General features: G+C 42.2%; 1 protein-coding gene across 2 annotated transcripts; it reads left to right on the forward strand.

The window, feature by feature from the left end:
• Positions 1-3009: 3009 nt before the first annotated feature.
• Positions 3010-24998, forward strand: LOC311137700 (ras-specific guanine nucleotide-releasing factor 1-like; the record flags this gene model as incomplete). 2 transcript variants are annotated; one of them, XM_084172247.1, is made up of 27 exons in its annotated part: positions 3010-3285; positions 8368-8474; positions 10735-10882; positions 11754-11849; positions 11952-12205; positions 12623-12702; positions 12844-13037; positions 13474-13583; positions 13770-13888; positions 14396-14562; positions 16226-16289; positions 16544-16686; positions 16816-16898; positions 17026-17274; positions 18489-18859; positions 19028-19150; positions 22200-22376; positions 22554-22660; positions 22765-22877; positions 23033-23093; positions 23277-23380; positions 23537-23621; positions 23755-23952; positions 24203-24282; positions 24402-24519; positions 24653-24721; positions 24906-24998. In XM_084172247.1, 27 exons carry the CDS (start codon positions 3010-3012, stop codon positions 24996-24998), a joined length of 3789 nt encoding a protein of 1262 aa, XP_084028373.1. The 2 variants fall into 2 exon arrangements, with proteins under 2 accessions (XP_084028373.1, XP_084028374.1); XM_084172248.1 differs by having other exon boundaries at positions 14396-14556.
• Positions 24999-25282: the final 284 nt, after the last annotated feature.

Below are 25282 nucleotides of genomic sequence, written 5' to 3' on the forward strand. Positions count from 1 at the left end.
GAATGGCACAGCCAGGGCAGGGCAGAGCCGACAGCACTCAGTGGGCTGAAATAAGTTGTCTCTGCCACCCTGGTATGTGTGGACCTGGCTGGCTGGCTGAGGAGAGCCATGTTAGGGAATGATGGATGAGTGTCCTTTAGCATAAGCTTAATATAATGAAGACTCTGAGGGAGGCCACGGTCTTAGCGGATAAGACAGGACTCAGCTATGGCCTCCAGCTCTTTGCATCATGTGTGAAGTGAAGAGAATGGATTTCATTTTTTTTTGCTAGAATAAGCACTTTGATCTTCAACAAATGAAATGTCAAAGTATTGCCTATGCTAACATCCTGTACAGTAGGCTAAAGCCAGTTCCATTTACATTCAATATTCTAAATATAAAATTTTTAAATATACATTTGTTGAAACAATTGAGGAAACAGTGGGACAGCGTTCTCCAACCATCTGCTTTCTGTCACTGGACCCTAATTTACTGCAGCCAAATCTTTGTTAGGTAGGCTGAGAGTGCAATAGCACTGACAGCAACAAAACACCATGTTTTATTGCAAGGAAACAGAAGGCACTGAGAATTGCTCAGGTGGGTCCACTTGAATAGGTTGCCAAGCATGTGTTAAAGCAATTCAAGATGTATGTCCAATCGACATAATCATTAACCAAATGTATTACATTAATGTATTGGCAAGGCAAACTCTTTATTTATGTGTCAGTGAATAATACTGACTTCCAACTGTTCTGAGATTATTTTATTTAAACATTTGACATGGATTTAGGACCCTATATAGCCACCTGTCCAATGTACAGTCGTGGTCAAAAGTTTTGAGAATGACACAAATATTAATTTTCACAAAGTCTGCTGCCTCAGTTTTTATGATGGCAATTTGCATATACTCCAGAATGTTATGAAGAGTGATCAGATGAATTGCAATTAATTGCAAAGTCCCTCTTTGCCATGAAAATTAACTTAATATCAAAAAAACATTTCCACTGCATTTCAGCCCTGCCACAAAAGGACCAGCTGACATCATGTGTTGACGAGGACAAGGCTGGAGATCACTCTGTCATGCTGATTGAGTTAGAATAAGAGACTGAAAGCTTTAAAAGGTGGGTGGTGCTTGAAATCATTGTTCTTCCTCTGTTAACCATGGTTACCTGCAAGGAAACACGTGCCGTCATCATTACTTTGCACAAAAAGGGCTTCACAGGCAAGGATATTGCTGCTAGTAAGATTGCACCTAAATCAACCATTTATCAGATCATCAAGAACTTCAAGGAGAGAGGTTCAATTGTTGTGAAGAAGGCTTCAGGGCGCCCAAGAAAGTCCAGCAAGCACCAGGACCGTCTCCTAAAGTTGATTCAGCTGCAGGATCGGGGCACCACCAGTGCAGAGCTTGCTCAGGAATGGCAGCAGGCAGGTGTGAGTGCATCTGCACGCACAGTGAGGCAAATACTTTTGGAGGATGGCCTGGTGTCAAGAAGGGCAGTGAGGAAGCCACTTCTCTCCAGGAAAAACATCAGGGACAGACTGATATTGTGCAAAAGGTACAGGGATTGGACTGCTGAGGACTGGGGTAAAGTCATTTTCTCTGATGAATCCCCTTTCCGATTGTTTGGGGCATCCGGAAAAAAGCTTGTCCGGAGAAGACAAGGTTAGCGCTACCATCAGTCCTGTGTCATGCCAACAGTAAAGCATCCTGAGACCATTCATGTGTGGGGTTGCTTCTCAGCCAAGGGAGTGGGCTCACTCACAATTTTGCCTAAGAACACAGCCATGAATAAAGAATGGTACCAACACATCCTCCGAGAGCAACTTCTCTCAACCATCCAAGAACAGTTTGGTGACGAACAATGCCTTTTCCAGCATGATGGAGCACCTTGCCATAAGGCAAAAGTGATAACTAAGTGGCTCGGGGAACAAAACATCAACATTTTGTGTCCATGGCCAGGAAACTCCCCAGACCTTAATCCCATTGAGAACTTGTGTTCAATCCTCAAGAGGCAGGTGGACAAACAAAAACCCACAAATTCTGACAAACTCCAAGCATTGATTATGCAAGAATGGGCTGCCATCAGTCAGGATGTGGCACAGAAGTTAATTGACAGCATGCCAGGGTGGATTGCAGAGGTCTTGAAAAAGAAGGGTCAACACTGCAAATATTGACTCTTTGCATAAACTTAATGTAATTGTCAATAAAAGCCTTTGACACTTATGGAATGCTTGTAATTATACTTCAGTATACCATAGTAACATCTGACAAAAATATCTAAAAACACTGAAGCAGCAAACTTTGTGAAGACCAATACTTGTGTCATTCTCAAAACGTTTGACCACGACTGTACTATAGTCTAATGACCTTTCACTATATTACTGCCCCCTTGTGAAATGTATGCTTTTCATTCTCTGAGTAAGAAGGATTTACCATTCCACCTCATGAAATTAAAAAACAAGTAGCAATTCACCAATAATACAACTTCCATGTTTGTTTAATGAGAGTAGTCAGGTGTAATGTTTCATTCGAAACACCTGAGCACTAAGCATGAAAAAAACAGCTCATGCAATGTCTTCACTTTTACGTGTATTTAATTCGTTGTCCAAGGTTCTGAAATGTGCTTTCCCAAGGACTCATCACGTGACTTCGCTGCCTGCCTAGCTCAGCACCGAGCTCACTGGTTTCTGGAGATTTCACGTGAGAATACGACAAACCACCTCGCTCACACTGTAATTCTCTTCCTTTTCCAGTCTCCGTTTAAACTGAGAGTCGGTCTGTTTGTTCTTTCTTTTTGTGGAGGAATGTGATAATCGAAGCCATTACAAGCTCGTCAACGAATTTAGGATGATACACCCGTGTTCTTCGTTTTGTTTATCTATTTTTCACTTCATGCCAACACTGTAAATGCAGGGGGTAGAGCGGACTGCTTGTCCGCAATCAGAAAGTCCACGTCTGTCTGGGGACCGGGTTTAAGAGGATGTAAGGATCAATTAGATTTTTTCAACCAAAGTCTCCTTATCAAAATGCAGAAGGGAATACGATTTAATGATGGTCATGTCACCTACCTGGGTCTTTTGGCAAAGAAGGATGGTACGAGGCGAGGTTGCTTGAGCAAAAAGAGCTCAGACAACACAAAATGGCACTCAAAGTGGTTCGCTTTATTACAAAATATGCTGTTTTATTTTGAAAGCGAATCAAGCTCTCGACCCGCGGGGTTATACCTGTTGGAGGGATGCGTGTGTGACAGAGCGCCGTCACCTAAACCCTCACAATCATCCAAGGAGTGTTTAGAAAAGCAGGTAGGAATAACACACATTCAAGTTCATAACATTGTCTTTTTTGGGGGGAAACGACTGTAACTAAATTACAGGTTGATTGAATAAACATGAATGATGCACCAGTTACCGATGTACAGATATCCTCATGATGAGGTTGAAAGCAGGTGATCATGTGAATCAGAAGGTTCAGTGTTATCAGTGCATGTTGCGAATCTTTTTTTTGGAAGAGTAGACTATCCTACTTGAAGTGTTGTCATTATTTATGTTTTTTTTTCCTATTCCTCTTTATCCACAGCAATTATTCCATTCCAATCCAGTGGAAATATAACCTACAGTAGGCCTATATCAGATTACATTCAGAGCCGTTTGCTCAGTGTGCGTGTGTTATGCAATCTGCATCGGATTAATGATTCCATTATCAACACCGAATTGAATACGGAGCTGCCTCGCGGTTTTTCTGCATTGTGCCTTTATGGGGTTTGCTTATTTTAGACAAAAATACAATAGCAACTAATTGGAAATTATGGATTTATAGAAAAATATAAATCCCTTAATCCATATAGCCTACATAGTCTATAGGCCTATATGATTTTTAAAATGTGGTTGATCTGGACATATTATTGTGGAACCAACGTAACGTTATTTCACTGATATACAGTCAAGTTTGGTGATACTGTTTTCTTTTTTTCAAGAAAATTGCGCTAAAGAAAAAAGGTATTGCATCCCACAGTCGCCATCTTGTGGAACACGGACGTAATACCACTGTTTGACGTATTGATTTAACTCTCGCAGACTCGCACTGATATTAATAGCATCCTACCTTGGCAACTGCGTCTGCAGCAAATAGTGTTTAATAACAAGACCGTAGACCTATTTCAAGTGAGCATTGGGGTCATCATCACTATTGTTGTTATGTTTTGGTACACTGCATTTTTCTCTCAAAGAAATGGGCTAAGTTATTCCTTCACATTGGGATCAGTGAATGGTAGGATGAGGTTGTTCAAGTCTGGAAGAAAAAAATAAAACATAATAATTTGTCTTGATTGGCTACTCACTGTAAGCCTATTATGAATAAACAGTAGGCAATGGTCTGTAATATTTCCAGTACTTTCAACTACATACCCATTGATGTGGAAGAATATTATTTATAATGCTGGAGTAAATCTGTAGAAGTAGACACTGTAAGATACTACTTTCTTACTTCAAGTAAGATGGTTAACTGATACCCTTCATCTTATTATATGGCTCAACTTGTTTCAAATTCCTTACAGAAAAACAGTCATGAAAAACAGAATACAAAATGGTGCTGTAATCCTGGTGTTCTCTATTACTGATATAGAAAAGTTAGAAAGATTGTGCACATGAAGGAAGATGTAATGATTGTGGAATGTTTTGTGTGTAGGATCATTGGATTGAGGCTCTATCTGCTAGTGGTTCTGTTTGTGTCTGTTTTGTTCTGTCTGCTGTTCCTATCCATGACTCTATAGGGCCGTGGTCCAAAGTGAGTCCAGGCCTTTCCTGTGAACAGCTGTCCCTGTGCTGACAAAGCAGTATGTGGCGTAGTGGCTAATATTTTGCTCTCCCAGTTCCCCTCATAAGAGAATGAAAACTCCTCATATCACGAACGTGCAAATTGTTACAGAGGAATTTGTCAGGAATTTCCTTGTTTTGATCCATCCTGTTCAACATGATTATCGGATGGCTAAATAAAACAGAGATTTTGAGGTTGTTTTGATAGTGTCTGTGGAGTCTGTATTTGAAGGAATGATCCATTCCCACTTGTCATGCTCCATAGCTGCCAGAGTCAACAAGCTCTGTTCACAACTTCATCCGTGTTACATAGTTCAGATTGTATTTGTCACACCCCATTGCATCCTACTACCATCTCTAAGCCAACATACATTACTGTTTATAGCAATTATTTAACAGAAAACAAAAACACCACCATACTCTCACATATAGTACATGTGAGTGTTCATTGGTCAGTCAGTGTTCATTTGGTAAAAGATGAGCAATACATTATAAATTATATGCCATTATTTAATATACAGATGCCTAATCTTAATTAGATCACTTTTTTGTTGCTGAGAATTTTCGTGCACAGCAGGAAATGCAAACTTGTAGTGTATTCAAGTTTTAAAAAGGCTTCTAAAGTTTGTAATTTCCACTTTAAAAAGTCAGACTTGATTTGCCCTAACGAAAAATCTATCAACCCCTACAAAAAATGTCCATTAATTATAATCCACATAATAATTCACATTTCATGTTGCTGCAGGATTCTTTTCCTGCTGTAGCAAACGGGCTCAAATTAAGATATGGCATCTGTATAAGAATGAGCTGTATATTTATGTCTTATGGGTATGTATAATCAGAGACCATTCACCTTGTTTGCACACAAGCAAGTTTATCCTGAATGAGGATATTGGATGGCACAGAGACAATCAACAGACTAAATCTGTGACAACCCTAGGATTAAAGATAATCTTCTATAGTCATGGTATGCTGGTTTGTAATGAATGTTTTCTATACTATTCATATAACTTGTATCATATTTCTCTCACTCCCATTTCTGCCCTCACACATTGGCAGATTTACATGAAATTTTACTGTGAAGTGAAATGCAATGATGCAGGTCGTTGTGAAGTTTGACAGCTTTAGGGTCCACCATATTGATGAGAGCGCAGACAGACAGGGATGCCGGTGCTTTCTAAAGAGAGCATTAATGCCCCAGGTAGAATGACAGGTCAGTAGATATCTTGCCTTTCTCATATTTGCATAAGAATCAGGTGTTTAAATTACCTTTTAACTGTCACTACAGTTCTGGATTGAGCATTTATTCCCACATTTATATTTGTCCCCAAAAACCATTAACTAAAGAATGCTAATGTATTTGAGCCCAAGGTTCCTATGGCAACCTTATTTGCATCTAAAATAATGATGTGTGGAAGGGCTAGGGGACTGCAGAGAGTATCAGTGTGTCGTCGCGACTCCGCTCCCTTCCCCTATTAATACAACCAACCGCGCTATCTGTGCTAAATTTGTTCCTTGCAGTACCTCGTAGGGGTCAGGGCCCATTTATAGAAAAACACAGTCACTCCTCTTTGGAGAACAGCAGCATTTTCTAGCATTCCGCAGCCAGTGATGGCTGATATATTTCTGTTCTGTTCTTTCTCACCCCACTTTGAGGTAGCTGAATGAGTGTATGACACTCAAAGCCAGACAGAATATTGGGAATTGTTCTTGCTATGAGCAAAAACCTGTAGTAGATTGCCTCTATACAGTATATTTTACCACTTAAGTTCTCCAACATTGTGCAGAATTAAATGGCAGGATAATATGTGACTTGTAAAAATAGCTAATTCACAGGAAGGGAAGCATAGTTGGGAGGAAAACTATTGACGCTGCATGCCTGGTTGCTCTTGTGGACAGGTGGGATATTGTTTTATTACAAAGGCCTCTGCTCTGGCTTTTTTGTTATTCTGTTAGGGGAATGGGTTGCAGGTACAGGCATGTAGCAGATGTTGGTTTAGGCTGTATCACAACATTGACTCACTTACTCGTGACTTAAACCTGTTTATTCCTTCCTTGGGGAGCATAGGTCATCCACAATTTTCAACCAGCAGGCACAACATTCCATTATCACAACATTGATTTTCTAGCGTCATGAGAAAAATGTTATTCATTACTTACATCTCCAAAACAAACAATTATTCAGTTCAGATCATCAGGATTGCAGCATTGATTGTATATGTTAAGAAACCATTGAAAGTGTGTGAGTGGTATGACTCAGCCGTAAACATAAAGCGTGAAGCAGGCTGTGTGTTAAACAAGCCACTCTCCCTGCTCTTAAAGAGAGGATGAAGGAAAACTACAACAACAACAAGCATGCATCCCTGACACAAATAGATTATTTTTGAAGGGAGGATGAATACCTAATGAATGTGAAGATTGAAAAGCATTCAGCCATGAATAGTGATGAGGTACAGGTTGATGGGCGCCTGTTGGACATCTGCAGGCCAAAGATAAGGCTTGGCTTTCACTCAACATGGTTGCTGACAAAGTACACACAAGGAGTCACATTTTTAACCTTGACCGTGATTCCAATGTGTGAGATGTGATAATGTAGACGTTCTTTTGCCAAGCAGCACTGATCTTTTTCCATCTTGCCATGCCATTCGTTGTGTGTTTTGGTGTGGTCAGACCATTTTTTTTACAAGAAAATTGTAAGAGCAATGAGATTCTTATTTGAAGAAGGAAAACTCATCAAATGTTAAGGGAGTGTTAAATGTACAACAACAGTGTAGAAATGGACTATATGTACAAAACAGTAGTCTGGCATGGTCTGAAATGAACTTTTGTTTAATCAACTAATGTGGATGGTCTACGATCGTGACTGTGATGGATGGTCTATGATCTGTGATGTCTATGAGGTGACTGTGATGGATGGTGCATGGTCTATGATCGTGACTGTTATGGTTCGTACACAGACCTAGTGGTGCTGGGGAATTCAGCGCAGAGAAGACCTGCTTAGTTAAAATGGAGTGAGACAAGAAGCGCTAAGAGCCTATCCATTCGCACAGAGTGGAGTTGCTAGGTAACAGGTAGCACACAGTTATGTAATTGGCAATGCCTCCAGCTTACATGTCTTATGGCTTTTCCTCCTGGGAACCAGAGCCATCCCAGGCAGCCAGGCAGTCAGGGGGAGGCTTCCTACTAAAAGCCCCATCGATTGAGCTGGTGGGTGAGGATGTGGGTTTCCCTTTCCCACCCCCCTCTGTGCTGTTTACTCCTAATGTCAACAGTGAGAAAGGATAGATGTGTGTCTGCAGCACACAGATTTTTAAGGGCCAAAAATGCTCTTCATATTTTTCTGGTAAAATATACATTTGGTGTAATAGTTTTTGTGGTGTAGCATTGACTGACCTTTTCATTGCATTTTGTGGTTATAACATGTTATCTCATTTAGATTCCTATGGAGTAATACAAATACTTTTTATCATACAATGTATTAAAAAACAAAGAATACAAATGCCTCCTTACCCATGCAATCTAGTAATCTGTTTAAGAGCTAATTAAACCCTTGCTTGTTTTGGTGTGTTTCAGTACTACTTCACCGTCAATTTCACCCATGAAAACCAGAAAGCCCTGGAGTTGCGTACAGAGGATGTAAAGGACTGCGATGAATGGGTGGCGGCAATAACACATGCCAGGTACCAGGCCTCTACTACTCCCCTCTCTACCCAGTCAACAACTGCATCAACACACACAGGCTATTATTGATGGTTACTGTATGGCTGGGTATAATCTCTTACTGTAGATATGACATGAGGCATGGTTTGAAACTTGAGGTGTGATAAAAGTGTCATGCAGCATTAAGGCAAGCTTATTGACATACAGTTCTGGGGACAAATGCTAAAGAAAATCAGATAGGGGCCTTGAGAAGGACTGTGCAAAGGCCCCCTGTTTGGCTTTTTTAAATGTCCCCTGAGGTAATAGTATGTATGCAGCTCATGTTAAAACATATTGCTGACATCGCTCTGGTGTTGGATTTTGTTATTTAACTGTTGGTAGTGAATTGGTATTGTATGATTTCAGTTGAATGAAATGGGGTGACTGGTGATGTAGCCTACTTTATAATAATAATTGTGAAATATGCAGTGCCGTTGTAATAATTGGTGGTCTATTGTGACTGTGGATTTGGGCAGAGTTCTGAGGTTATTCTAAACCAGGGATGGGAAACTGGCGGCCCGCGGCCCCCCTTTTGTAGGCCTGCGGATCAATTTAAATGTTTAGGAACTCAACTTACTGTTGAGAGTTAAAATACTGGAATAAACAAGGTGCAATTTCGAAATGTGGTTGTACATCGCCCGTTTTTCTCTTGTTATGTCATGTTTCCATTAACTTGTCCAGTGATTTCTTTTTTCTTTTTCTTTTTTTTTCTCTTAGAAAATAGATTTGACAATTGCCTGCTACGGTGCGTTTCCATTTAACAATCTTGTGTCGATAAAAACATCTGGACGTAATGACATACACCTAAAAAATAAAACTTGTTCCCAAAAACCTACCGTGTCTAATATAAATTCATTGGTTGAAGTGTTTCCATTACCCATTTAGGCAAATTGCGTATTAATAAATTGTCGACAGCCTGTGTGCCCTCCCACCTATCTGATTCATGTCTCAGGTAGCCCGCAAAAGCCAGCATGGATAGAATGCAAGAATTTACTAATATTTGCCATATTCTAATAATTCTCATGTGCCAACATATCGCCACGGTCTGTGCCATGGTGAATCCATGGTGAATCCGTGCCAGATCTGAAATAATTGGATGGTGAAACTTGTATCAAGCCAACCAGAAAAGCAAGGCAAAGCAATTCAGCCATTCTTAAAAGTCAGGATAGGATCCTGCAAAGAAACATCATTTTTATAGTTGAAAAATTGATTAAGCACGCAGCAGGCATTTGTGTGGAGTGGAGCTTCATTCTATAGGTACGTGTTGACATCACGTGTCCCACGTACCTTAAAGATTATTTGGCAAATATCATTTATTCGAAAAACACAGTTTCCATTATCATTTGTCGCGATAAAGAAAGTTTGGCAAAAGACAAATCCAACCCTGTCTAATAGATAAAAATGTTGTCGATCTTTAGAAAATGTATTCTCTATATACCATTTCAATTACACATTATTTTTGCAACATTGCTTTTGTCTAATAAACCTGGGTCAGTGGAAACATGCCTACTGACAGTCACTCGATTAGCCAATGTCAGCTAACATTATTTATATAAAAAAATATGTTTAGCGGCCAGCTATCTAAACCTGTAGTAATCATAGTCGAATTACCGACCTAGCTCCCATTGATTTTGTTAGTCACTCTCACTCAGATATCATATAAACATTTCTCTCCACCCTATGCCAAAATGTGTAGAATTGTGGAAAATTAGCTGTAAAATTAGAGAGAAAAATCTCTGACCCATGGCAAAATGAGTATAATTGCATGAAACTGCATATAAAATTGCTAAATCTTCTCTCCGCCCCATGGAAAAATGCATAGAATTGCAGCTAAATGGGGGGGGGGGGGATACGCAGACCAGCGAGCCACTATGATAAATTCAGATTTTTTGGTGGCCCCTACCCCCACCAAAGTTGCCCATCCCTGTTCTAAACCATATGGGCCTGCTGTATTTTGGTTGTTTATCTGCCGAGACAATATACTGTAGTAGCACTTCAGTGAACACAAAGGATATTAATATTTCACAGCACTCCATTATGTGAATGTGCATAGACCTACACACCTGAGAGGGCTGTATGGGTACAGGTGTGTCTGTGGGACGGGGGTGGATTGGTGGATGTATACAGTCTGCATATGGGGGAGCATATAGAGTCTTGAGTGTGTCTGGAGCTTTGAATGTATGGAAACATGTCTGTGGTGAGTTGCTGCCGTGTGTGTGAGTGTGTGTTTCCTGTCCACAGTTACAGGAACCTTGCCACAGAGCATGAGACGCTCATGCAGAAGTATCTCCATCTACTCCAGATCGTGGAGACAGAGAAAACGGTTGCTAAGCAACTTCGACAACAGATAGAGGACGGGGAAATAGAGATTGAACGGCTAAAATCAGAGGTAATATTCATAATGATTCTTTCTGCCTCAGTGGGGGATTGTTATGTTTTTGCTATACTGAACAGGAAATGGATTGGAGCTTGTGTGGGATCTAGGGCAACTACAGTACAGTTAAATGTCTCTCAGGAGCACCGCTCAAGATTTCTAGGATTTTGTCATCTGAGTGAACTGAAATGGATAAGGGCTGTGCTAGTTTTTTCTTTATGTCTATCTTATTTGATCATGAGAGAGCGAGAGAGAGTGATTGGGAGAGATTGGGAGAGGAGAAATGGGAGCGCCACTCTGTCACGAAGAGATGTGTGCAGACCCACCGGGCTGCACTTTGCATCTCCACTCATAAATAATCCCTCCAATAGAACTATGCTCCCTGCTGTATTCTTCAGATCAAATAGTCATTTTACTTTAATGTGCAAATGTGGGGCTTGAAATGAAATGGTCTGCTGAATATGCATGAACAGGGCTTTATTATACACAGTGCATTGCCCCCCCGCCCCCCACAAACATAATAATAAACTCTATCAGTCTATACAAAGTAAATGGGGACACTTACCTTCAGACAGTTCTGGGCAGCTCCCAGCTCTTTTGTGCAACACATTTATCGCTTTTCAATGTACAGCAGCACAGTATCGCACAGTGCGTCTGCATTTCTAACCAATGGAAAAGAGTGCTGATTTAGAGATATTAGCCAAGTGAACAGAGTTAGTATTTCCACCACCACTACCACATGTCAGAGCTGGCAGCTTTGACAGCCTCTAATCTCATTTGACACAGTCACTTTGTTAATATGCTGGGAAGTGAGGAGGAAACTTGGAGAGCTGGTTGTGAGTGATGATGACTGGTCTATCCTGTCTGTGGATGTTCTCTTTGGCAGATTTCCGGGCTGCACAAAGACAACGGGAAGATCCAGTCTAGTCCAACAGCCGAACCCAGCGAAGATGATGACTCTGAACTCAAGAAAATCAAAAAAGTACATCTTTACACAAAATATTTTAGACTATTTTCTGTATATTTGCCAATGTTGGGGGGAAAAACTCACCTTCCATTCCCCACAATTCCCGTGGTCTACTAGGTGCAGAGTTTCCTGCGAGGCTGGATGTGCAGGAGGAAGTGGAAGACCATCATCCAGGACTACATCCGGTCTCCCCACGCAGAGAGCATGAGGAAGAGGAACCAGGTGGTGTTCAGCATGCTGGACTCTGAGGCTGAGTACGTCCAGCAGCTCCACATCCTGGTCAACAACTTCCTTCGACCACTCCGTATGGCCGCCAGCTCCAAGAAACCACCCATCACCCACGACGACGTCAGCAGCATCTTCCTCAACAGGTGTGCAGCTGTAGATGATCACACCAAGCTAACCACTCACACTGCTGTCTCTCACCTCTCTCTGGGAGACAGTGATACGACTGTCTCAATGCTGTAGGAGTTTATGTTCATGCATTACAACTATGGTCGATAATGAAAACATAATGACACTAAGCTGTGTCAAAGCCTCATTCTAAGATGTTTATTTATTTTATTTATTTAACCTTTACTTATATAGGTAAGTCAATTAAGAACAGAATCTTATTTGCAGTGACGACCTGTCAAGAGGCAAGTGCAGCGATATAACATTTAAACACACTTGCACATACAGGCGTATTCGCTGTTTGCATGTTTAAATCCTTTTCACATAACTATGGCTACTGCATATTTTTCTCAGAATGGACACTTATAGTCTTGTTGATTTCCCCTTTTCTTTAGTGAGACCATCATGTTTCTGCATCAAATATTCTACCAAGGGTTGAAAGCAAGAATAGCAAGCTGGCCAACATTAGTTTTGGGTAAGCTGACTAAACTCATTTTTTGGGGGTCACTCAAATGGATGGATGAATATGATAATACAATGCCCCAATTGTCTTCAATATCATCTATCAATCTCTCATTCAGTGTATCAATCTCTCATTGGTCCTCTCTTTCCACAGCGGACCTGTTTGATATTCTACTGCCCATGCTAAACATCTACCAGGAGTTTGTGAGGAACCACCAGTACAGTCTGCAGATCCTGGCCCACTGTAAGCAGAACCGAGACTTTGATAAGCTGCTGAAGCAGTATGAGGCCAAGCCAGACTGTGAGGAGAGGACTCTGGAGACCTTCCTCACCTACCCCATGTTCCAGGTGGGCATACAGTACAGTATACACTACTGTCTTGTCGTTGACTGTCCAGACCCTGTCTCTCACCTGAAACAGCTCTCTCTGTTCAGACAAAGTCTCCTCCACTGATCACCAACAACACAGCAGCCATTTGTCTCACATGCCTTTGCTCAGAATATCCCTGTTATGTTTTTCATAACCACATAAACCGGTTGTTTGTGAAGCTCAAGGTTTCATAATGGCTCTTTTCTGGCAAGGCATGCAGTTTCAGTGCAGTCTGCTCCACTGGGGTCTAGTTTGGACTCTGCTGTGTTGGTAATACATTTCTGCTGATGACTGTGGATGTGCATAGAGATCCCCACCGCTACGAGTTTGTGTGTGTGTGTGTGTGTGTTTGCACGCAATCTTGTATGCAAGTATGTGTGACTCACCTGCCCCTATTCATTCCCTGTCACTCCAGATTCCCCGCTACATTCTTACTCTCCATGAGCTCCTGGCCCACACACCACATGAGCATGTGGAGAGGACGAGTCTGGACTATGCCAAGTCAAAGCTGGAGGAGCTGTCCAGGTATACCTGCCCTACCACCTTATAGCACCAAAGCAGCACACAGGACACCTCAGTTTATCAATGCTTACCTAAGTTGTTAAACACAAACACAGTAGGATAATTGCTTACTGTACAGAATGTATACACACTGACAAAGTGAATACAATGACATTCCAAATGTGAAAAGACCAACCTCTCTGCCCCTAGAATCATGCATGATGAGGTGAGCGAGACAGAGAACATCAGGAAGAACCTGGCCATTGAGCGCATGATCGTAGAAGGCTGCGAGATCCTCCTTGACACCAGCCAGACGTTCGTCAGACAAGGTAAGCGCTCAGAGAAGATCCACAAAGGAAGCCCAGATCCCACATAAGGACACTATCATAGAAATTGATTTTCTACCTCTCAACTGTTTGACTGCCAGCCCCTTTGTGTTCTCACAAATTCAAACAACCATAGCCCTACCTGAGCCTCCATAAGGGAAAGACTTAACCAGCGGCTTGGCCCATATAATCCTGTCTGCCTCTGAAGAACAGCATGTACTGAAAGTGGGCCGACTCTATCATTTCCAAGGGTAATTAGACTGTTAGGAGGCAATACGACAGTGAGTCAAGGTTTGTAAATGTCATACATCCCCAACCGGCTTTGATGGACGTTTAAAGAAGAGGCAAAACATATAGAGAAATGGTTTAACCCTACAGTATGTATATATCCCCCCAGTCAGTGAACAGGTGAGGGGAGGCCTCTCCCAGTCTTGCAGTACAGTTGATCTGTGGGCCTCTCGTCACTGACAGGGCCCCCTGCTGTCTGTCTCTCTCCCTCCTGCCATACAGGCTCTCTTATCCAGGTGCCAATGAGTGAGAAGGGCAAGATCACCCGTGGGCGACTGGGCTCTCTGTCTCTGAAGAAGGAGGGGGAGAGGCAGTGCTTCCTCTTCTCCAAGCATGTCATCATCTGCACCAGGGGCTCTGGAGGGAAACTGCACCTCACCAAGGTGGGCGTGCCCTGGGCTGCTGAGCCTGCTATACAATCTCTCAAGATGCATCATTTACCAAACTCCCAGAGCTTAATGTAAAATAAAATAACATTCAGGGGATACAGTACACAGATGAGGCTTTAGTTAATACACAGCAAATTGGCCTTGATTTGATTTTGTTACCTAGTGTTGATTTTTCAGTGTAACATGTTTAGTGTTTATTCAGGTGTTAAATAAACACTAATTGGTGTAAAAGAACCCCAGTGTTGGTGTTAATAACCAGTGTTAAACAAAAACAATTATTGCATTTCCCAGAATGCTCTAGTGTTGGTTGGTTTTTAGAATTGTTTGTTTCAATATTTATGTTTTTGCATGTACATTGATTGATTAATTAATCATATGCTACTCATATATAAATAACATACATTTTTCTAAACTAATCTAATCTGTTTGTTGGACTTATTGCACCCATTACTGAAATGGTTGTTCCAGTTTAGATGGTTAATATCTTTATCACGACTCAGGATAAGACCCAGATGCAGACAGTTCGAAATAGCAAAGGTTTATTTACAAAAACGGGGCAGGCAAACGACAGGTCAAGGGCAGGCAGAGGTCAGTAATCCAGAGCAAAGTCCGAAAGGTACAGAAACGGCAGGCAGGCTCAGGGTCGGGGTCAGGACAGGCAGAGGTTGGTAATCCAGAACAGTGTCACAAGGTACAGAACGGCAGGCAGGCTCAGGGTCAGGACAGGCAGAATGGTCAAAACCGGGAAAAACTGGAAAAACAGGGGCTAGAGCAAAACAGGAGTACGGGAAAACCGCTGGTAGGCTTGATGAGACAAGACAAACTGGCAACAGACAAACAGAGAACACAGGTATAAATACACTGGGGGTAATGGGGAAGATGGGCGACACCTGGAGGGGGTGGAGACAAGCACAGACAGGTGAAACAGATCAGGGTGTGACAATCTTAGTCTTCCCAACCTTGCAATCGTTCTGAATTCAAAATGTTAGATATCCACACTCTGGCTGGATTCCAATAGAAATTACACAACACTTTGCAAGCCATCATAATGTGACTTTCAGACCTGAAAACCTTGAGTTTCAGGCCACTGTATTAGGGTAAAACTAGGCCCTCAAAATAAGGCCTTATTAATAAATAATTTTACTGCAGTGGGCTAAATCAGTGTTTCTTGGTAGTCTTAAACAAATCTGCTTTGAAACAAAAGTATGCATCTCACACACATGTTTATGGGCTTTATAAAAAGAAGACACCTGTACCATGTCAGATATAGAGTTAAATGTATACATTTTGAGTTTTCATCCCAATATAACACTTTATATACATTACAGAAGACTGAAATGTAACAAAACCGTTTGACATAGAAACACCGGATTTTCGGCTGTTTTTTTTAACGAATGTTTATTAATTATGAAATTATGACAAATATTAATAACATTCCACCCATGAGGCCACCAGAGGGCGATTTGGTCATTTGACTGCAGGAAAGGACTACATAGTTGTTGCAGCTGATTTAATCTGTTTATTGACCTGTAGTCCTACATGTGTTGAAAGTTGTCCTGCTACATAATAATGTCAGTGATATTGTTATTGATTATTCAGTAGTGGAGGGGATTCTTGGAATGTGGTTGTGTGTGTGCTAATGCATATTGTATGTTAATCTCAGAATGGCGTGGTCTCTCTTATTGACTGCACTCTTCTGGAAGACCCTGAGGGGACAGATGATGAGTGTAAGCGCCACACTATTTCATTCCTAGCTCACTGAAATATGGAGCATGTATGCTGTGCTGTATAATGTATGATTCCTGTATGTAGAGTGTAACATATGGTACAAGATGTAGAGTCACAATTTTATTAACTTTACTATAGACTCCCAGAAAAGTTTCATCTGTTCATCATCATTTAGAAGTACAAAAAACCTCTCATTTATGCCATAGTAATGACCCATTTCTCCTATTCACCTCTGTTTTTGTTTTGCCCAAAGCCAAACCAGACAAGGGCGTACAGGACATGGAGCATCTGGACTTTAAGATCGTGGTGGAGCCTAAAGAAGGCCAGTCGTTCACAGTGATCCTGGTGGCCTCCTCACGGCAGGAGAAATCTGCCTGGACCAGTGACATCAGCCAGGCACGTCTGTTCTGCTCTGCATGCATTGCATCTGTCTGTCTCCAGCAGGGAGACATGGGTGTCTGTCTGCAGAGTGGCTGTACTCACACCTTTCCTCTCCCTCACTCCTTCTCTTCTTCTCTCTTACAGTGCATAGACAACATCCGCTGCAATGGGCTTATGATGAACGCATTTGAGGAGAACTCTAAAGTCACCGTGCCACAGATGATCAAGTGAGCCCCATTCACAACCACAGCAAAACAGTTAATGAGATGTTCATGCAACATACAGATCTTTGTGGTGTCTTTATTTGTGTGTTCTAGTGTTTTCATATGTGTTTGTGTGTTTTTCTGTGAGCAGGTCAGACGCCAGCCTGTACTGTGACGACGTGGACATCCGTTTCAGTAAGATGATGAACTCGTGTAAGGTGCTACAGATCCGCTATGCCAGCGTGGAGAGACTCCTGGAGAGGCTGACGGACCTGCGCTTCCTCTCCATCGACTTCCTCAACACCTTCTTGCACTCCTACCGTGTGTTCACCAGCGCAAACGTGGTGCTGGACAAACTCATAACCATCTACAAGAAACCCATCAGTGCCATCCCAGCCCGGTAAGGCCATAAAGGAGATGCTAGTACTTTAGCCTTGACTTTGACAAACACAGCCAGCAAAATGTCCAGATCTATCTCATGCATAGTGCTTTAGCTGTTTAAAGAAGATACATATTCAGTGTTTTTGCATTGCCATGTCCCCGACACAGTAAAGAGGGCTGAAGTTAGGGCTGATGACGATAACATCCCCTGACAGGCCCAGCAGCCTATGGCCTCATCTGGCTGCCTCTATCTCCTTTAGCCCAACACTGATTTCCTCACAGCTCTACTTCCACAGCCCACAGTATTAGGTTTTCTTAACCGCGTCCTGTGTGTGTGTGTGTGTGTGTGTGTGTGTGTGTGTGTGTGTGTGTGTGTGTGTGTGTGTGTGTGTGTGTGTGTGTGTGTGTGTGTGTGTGTGCGTGTGTGTGTGTGTGCACGTGTGTGTGTGCACGTGTGTGCGCATGTGTGTGCGCGTGTGCGTTTGTGTGTGTGTGTGTGTGTGTGTGTGTGTGTGTGTGTGTGTGTGTGTGTGAGGGAAGGTGAGATGAGGTGAGGTGAGGAGAGGTCATGTCTGTGTGTGTCAGTGTGGTGTGTGTTCTGAGTGAGAAGGCAGTAATTGGGCCCAGACTCTTCTCCTGCCTGCCTAAGAGCGTCTCAGCAGGGCTCTGTCGCTGTCACCTTAGCAACCGGTCTCTCTGCTGCAGGACTCCACCCTCCCCTGGTCTGCAGATGATCTATAGCATGAAGTATTTATGGTGCGTGTTGTCGAGCAGAGCAGACCCCTTCTCCGGCCTAGTATAGTGAGCCCAGCTCCCAGGCTCAGATCAGGGGGAGCTCCCTCCCCATGCCCACACCCTGCAGCATGTTCTCCTGTGGAGCCTGTCATGTCTCTGTGAGCCATCGCCACTCTGATGCTTGTGTCAGCAGCATGGCCGCTCGCTCGCGGTGTCACTCGCTGTGCTATTTATGGGAACTCGTGAGGTCGCGATGAGGGTGGCAGTGAGTGGGAGAGGTTTTCTGCAACATTGTATCAGATTTTTTTGTTTTGTTGCAGAAATACCATGTTGCCTTGTATTGTCGCTGTTGACAATGTATTGATTTCTATATTTAACACAGAAAGACATGCATAATTCTGATATCTTTGTTCTTTGCAACACACTGAAGTGCTGAAGTACGTAGCTACAATACATTCTTCTGACTAGAATAAAATGTGTTGTTTTTCCCTGATGCAGATCCCTGGAGTTGTTCTTTGCCAGCAGTCAGAACAATAAACTCCTATATGGGGAGCCTCCTAAATCCCCCAGGGCCAGCCGTAAGTTCTCCTCCCCCCCTCCCCTGGCTATCACCAAGACATCGTCCCCCAACCGCCGGCGTAAGCTCTCCCTCAACATCCCCATCATCACTGGAGGAAAGGCTCTGGACCTGGCCGCCCTCAGCTGCTCCTCCAACGGCTATGCAAGCATGTACTCCTCCATGTCCCCCTTCAGCAAGACCACCCTGGACATCAACAAGTTATATGTCACCAGCCCCATCACCAGCAAGATCCCTGCTGAGGGAGAGGGCAAGACAGACAAGGCAGAGGAGACCACTGTGTCTAAACAAGGTAAGCCAGCTAATCTGCACTGTGGAGATGGGGGGATTTATGTCCTTACTGGTGCTTCTAAAGAGGAATTTGGGCTATTTATTTGAATATAGAATGAGGGTGCAGGATTTGAATCATGAGAAGTGTCTAGAATGTGGTATTTACTGACCTGTTTTGCGCTTGGTGTAGATATTTCAGTTCCGGAGGAAAGTGACATTGACCAAAACCAGAGCGATGACGCAGACCCAGAAACGTCTCCTATCAAGTCGCCAACCACCCCTCAAAAAAATGTGAAGTGCAAAAACTCCTCAGGTACATTGTGTCCCAGACAGCACAGTGGTGTTGTTATCGCTCAGCGCCATGATACCAGAGCACCTGGATCACATGCTGGCAAGCCACCTGCATCCTCCTCTCAGCCAAAATACCCTATTTATCAATAACTCAAATATGCTCTTCTGTTAAACAGAGTCAGTGATAAGGAATCAAAACATACAGTTTTAAGGATTTTTTTATTGTTTTTATTTATATATACAGTACCAGTGAAAAGTTTGGACACACCTACTCATTCAAGGGTTTTTCTTTATTTTTACAATTATTTACATTGTAGAATAATAGTGAAGACATCAAAACTATGAAATAACACATATGGAATTATGTAGTAACCAAAAAAGTGTTAAACAAATCAAAATATAGTTTATATTTTAGATTCTTCAAAGTAGCCTTGATGACAGCTTTGCACACTCTTGGCATTCTCTCAACCAGCTTCATGAGGTAGTCACCTGGAATGCATTTCAATTAACAGATGTGCCTTGTTAAAAGTTAATTTGTGGAATGTCTTTCCTTCTTAATGCGTTTGAGCCAATCAGTTGTGTTGTGACAAGGTAGGGGTGGTATACAGAAGATAGCCCTATTTGGTAAAAGACTAAGTCCATATTATGGCAAGAACAGCTCGAATAAGCAAAGAGAAACGACAGTCCATCATTACTTTAAGACATGAAGGTCAGTCAATCCGGATAAATTTCAAGAACTTTGAAGTTGAAGTTTCTTCAAGTGCAGTCGCAAAAACCATCAAGCGCTATGATGAAACTGGCTCTCATGAGGACCGCCACAGGAAAGGAAGACCCAGAGTTACCTCTGCTGCAGAGGATAAGTTCATTAGAGTTACCAGCCTCAGAAATTGCAGCCCAAATAAATGCTTCACAGAGTTCAAGTAACAGACACATCTCAAAATCAACTGTTCAGAGGAGACTGCATGAATCAGGCCTTCATGGTCGAATTGCTGCAAATAAAGCACTACTAAAGGACAACAATAATAAGAAGAGACTGGCTTGGGCCAAGAAACACGAGCAATGGACATTAGACCGGTGGAAATCTGTCCTTTGGTCTGATGAGTCCAAATGTTGGTTCCAACCGCCGTGTCTTTGTGAGATGCAGAGTAGGTGAACGGATGATCTCTGCATGTTTGGTTCCCATCATGAAGCATGGAGGAGGAGGTGTGATGGTGTGGGGGTGCTTTGCTGGTGACACTGTCAGTGATTCATTTAGAATTCAAGGCACACTTAACCAGCATGGCTACCACAGCATTCTACAGCGATACGCCATCCCATCTGGTTTGCGCTTAGTGGGACTATAATTTGTTTTTCAACAGGGCAATGACCCAACACACCTCCAGGTTGTGTAAGGGCTATTTGACCGAGAAGGAGAGTGATGGAGTGCTGCATCAGATGACCTGGCCTCCACAATCACCCGACCTCAACCCAATTGAGATGGTTTGGGATGAGTTGGACCACAGAGTGAAGGAAAAGCAGCCAACAAGTGCTCAGCATATGTGGGAACTCCTTCAATACTTATTCATGTTATTTCCTCTACCTACCATTATAAATAGTCAAAAGTGATAGAGAAAAATGCTCCTTTGAGTGTTCTATGCCTATTCAATTGTCAGTGCCATGGTGCATACACTGCAGGAATGCTCAATTCTGTGTGCAATGATCTCTGCCACACAAGATAAAATTCATGCAGACTGTAATTTGGTGGAGAGAATATGAACATGCAGGGAAAGCCAACGCTAGGAATGAGTAGGTGTTGGGGATACTTGTGTCATAGCAACTACGGTATGAGCGTGTTTCCCTGCCTGCCGCCCCCGGTAACGAGGTTGTTTTAGTACAAGACAGTCAGTGAAGAAGGCTTCTGCTGTCTGTCTTCCAGCTCTCAGGACAGAATGTACACCAGGTCAAAGGTGAATAGAAACCTGGCATAATTTACATTTACAGTACCGTGGCGGCAGGTAGTCTAGCGGTTACGAGCATTGGGCCAGTAACGGAATGGTCGCTGGTTTGAATCCCTAGGTGAAAAATCTGTTGATGTGCCCTTGAGAAAGGCACATTGGTCCTGTAAGTCACTCTGGATAAGAGTGTCCACAAAATTGTACTCAGATCAGTTTTATATTACTCTTACCATAAAGCTCAACTTATCTTATTTGTTAATTAATCACACAGTAATGTATGTTTATTGTCAGTCAGTGTGCACAGAAACCAGTCCATTCTTCCATTATGCTGATATTGGTGGCTATATTTAGCTACATCCATCTTGAATATCAAAGCCTCATGTAAGGTCTCTATGTTCTACTGGGAGAGAATGTGGTGCTATTGGGTTCTGCTGCCCTCTACCGGAGACAGAATAAATGAAAACGTCCTGTTACACAATGAATTACACTGACACAATAGCTAATGCCTTTTTGGATAAGATCCATTTAGTTGCATATCAGGATTAATGTTGCTTGCTAACCGTTGTCAACTACCTATTAAATCTCAGCGAAAAAGTTAGAGTTGCAGTTCCTACTGAAGTAGTAGTGACCCATTAGTGACCTATTGGACACAGACGTCAGTTCAAGGTCTAGTTTTGATTTACATTTGGTTGAATTGTCAACTATTGTGAATTCAATGTGAAATCAACAAAAAAATTCACCATGTCATTGGATTTAGGTTAAACGTTAGGTGAAAATAATAAATGCCCTTATGTTGATTACTTTTTGCAAATCCACGTTGATTCAATGTCATCATATTGATTTTTTGGGGTTGAAATTATGTGGAAACAATGTTGATTTAACCCGTTTTTGCCCAGTGGTTAGAGACCAATAAAGAGCATTTGATGCAGCTGACACTTTCATGGATCTCTTTAGTGGCTGTCCTAGTGCAGTCATAATCTCAACAATTATCTTTTATTGGCTTGGAATGGTCTTTCCATTTTATACCTACAGTACTTTATTGTAAAGGTATCGCATTACATCAATTAAGTTCACTAAAATGAATCCCATGGCATTTTACAGCCAGTATAACTGTCTCCATATTGTATCTTCCTGTAGAATTCTCCCTGTTCTCCTACAACAATGGCACGGTGATGTCGTCGTGTCGCCCTGAGATGGACAACAACAACCGCAGTGCCCTCTCTGCAGCCTCCGCCTTCGCCATCGCCACGGCAGGAGCCAATGAGGGCACGCCCACCAAGGAGAAGTACCGCCGCATGTCCCTGGCCAGCACAGGTACAGAGCGTATTAAACATCAGTTCTGTCCACAATGGGACAATTTGAGTACACCACATGTTCAAAAGCATGAGAACTTTAATCATTTTTGTTCTCCTCAAGATAAAACAAAATCGATATAGTCATTCAAAATGTTGGTGTGATATTTACATGGCGTATTTGATCAATTTTCACCAGGGTTCCAAACAGACCAGAGAAATGGGGACAAAGAGTTTGTCATCCGAAGGGCTGCAACCAACAGAGTGCTGAATGTTCTGAGGCACTGGGTGTCAAAACACTCTCAGGTAATAGTTCCAGATACATAGTTATGATAATTCACTACTTCTAATGTAAAATTGAGTCCAGGTTTCCAATCAGTTAACTATTTTGTATTTGTGTTGACCTCCAGGACTTTGAGAGTAACACTGAGCTGAAGCTGAAGGTAATAGCCTTCCTGGAGGAGGTGATGCATGACCCGGAGCTGCTGACCCAGGAGAGGAAAGCAGCCGCCAACATCATCAGGTACCTACCAACACTACCATCGCCTCAGCTTATAGACACTCTGTTATCATTGAATACATGGGCTATTACTTCTATAGGGCTGATTAACACTGATGTACAGAGTAAAGAGAAACACATTATAAATACATACTTGACTCTGTTGTATGGTCTATTAGGACCCTGACACAGGAGGACCCTGGTGACAATCAGATCAGCCTGGAGGAGGTGACACAGCTGGTGAGTGGGATGTCTGCATGTATCTGGCAGTAATGTAAAGAAGACACTGTGTTTTACACAAGACGGCAATTCAGTCAATAGAGGACAATCTCTCTTTGACATATGTTAGAATATAGTGAAGTAGTTGTCATACCTCGCGTCTTGAGAATGTTTACCAGTGATGCTCTGTTGTGTGTGTGCTAGGCGTCAGTAGGGAAGGCGGAGGCGTTTGAGAGCCATTCTGCCCTGGAGATAGCAGAGCAGCTCACCCTACTGGACCACCTGGTGTTTAAGGTCATCCCATACGAGTGAGTGACACCCAAACACATGTTGTATTCTCAGTTGATGATACATACAGATGTACAATATGGGAGATATACAGTGATTTTTGAATAACATTCATGCAGTATTAATAAGAATAAATTAGATGTATTTCTACTTGATCCTCCAATATTGTTTTATAGAGAGTTCTTTGGTCAAGGCTGGATGAAGAATGACAAGAATGAAAGGACACCATATATCATGAAAACAACAAAGCACTTCAATGATGTATGCAGCCAACAACGCCCATCCCCCAACATAATATTACCACTGTACATCTTCACTTTTTTATTACAGTGTATGGCTTTGGTTGTTATGCATTAGGAACATGGCTATTCCTTGTCTGTCTTGCCTCTGTTAGATCAGTAACCTGATTGCCACGGAGATCCTGCGCTGTGACGACGTGACCACACGGGTGGCGGTGATGGAGAAGTGGGTGGCGGTGGCGGACATCTGCCGTTGTCTCCATAACTACAACGCTGTGCTGGAGATCACCTCCTCCCTCAACCGCAGCTCTGTATTCCGCCTCAAGAAGACCTGGCTCAAAGTGTCCAAGCAGGTGGCCACATCTCCTCACTACACACGCCCAGCTCACTGTGGGCTCGTAGCGTGGTCCTAGTAATATTACTACACGTTTTATCATTGCACTGGGACCTCAATACACTCTTATAAACAGCTTGATATGACACCTCAGACCTCTATGAATCCGTATTGCTTATTAACGATTACACATCACTTTAACAAAGGTGATTATACCTGGGTGTTTTCCAACATAATATTTTGATACAGTATTTTATTTCATCCCTCAGACTAAAACAGTAATTGACAAGCTGCAGAAGTTGGTTTCGTCAGAGGGGAGGTTCAAAAACCTGAGGGAGGCTTTAAAGAAGTAAGTGTTTCTTCTGCTTGTTCTAATAACTACAAAAGCCAATGTGTACCATTCGGGCAGTGGATCGATCAAAGTATAAGCAAATTGGTGACATCCTGCTCTTCTGTTTTTCCTTGTAGCTGTGACCCTCCCTGTGTACCATACCTGGGGATGTACCTCACTGATCTGGCTTTCATTGAGGAGGGGACGCCCAACTACACTGAGGACAAATTAGTCAACTTCTCAAAGATGAGGATGGTAAGCGGTCTCTGCTGTATAATATAATCATACATAATGTATAATATATAATATAATGTATAATATAGAGATATTAAAATGTATTCTCTGGCTTTGTATTGTATATATGGCTTATGTTGTTCTCGCTCTGCAGATTTCCCATATCATCAGAGAAATTAGACAATTCCAGCAAACAGCATACAAGATTGATCATCAGCCAAAGGTAAACTTTTAAAGCTGTTTCGTGCTAAATTGTGTTATATTGTACATATAAAGAGAAACAGAAGAAAATGGCAATGGCCATGAGGGAAGTCAAATTTAAAGTCTGAGTGTCTGTATTTGTCACATCGTATAGATTATCGTAGTAGTAGCCAACCTGCTGAAACTGTATATTTGTCCTGGTCTAGGCAGCACAGTATTTGCTGGACAACAGCTCTGTTTTGGATGAAGAAAGCCTGTATGAAGCCTCTCTCAGAATTGAGCCTAAAGTCAACAACTGAAGAGGATGACAGTTTCCCAAAGTGTACTCTGTTAAAAAACTATTATCATACACAGTAGACATAAACAATAACTGGTGTTAAGTCATGTTTAACATTTTTGCTCTTTATACGTGTATTGTTTTTAGAAGTAATCTTATGTACACATGTTAATTTAATCGTCACATTGTTGTTGAAATATTTCATTTTTCCTCTGCAACAAGGACCATTTCACTGGGCTTATTAGAGTTATAACTAAAGTCACAATGATCTTGTATAATGGTGTGTCCTTTGTAACCAATGAAATT

Source organism: Coregonus lavaretus (genome assembly GCF_964263955.1).
Source record: "Coregonus lavaretus genome assembly, chromosome: 11".
Lineage (NCBI taxonomy): Eukaryota > Metazoa > Chordata > Actinopteri > Salmoniformes > Salmonidae > Coregonus > Coregonus lavaretus.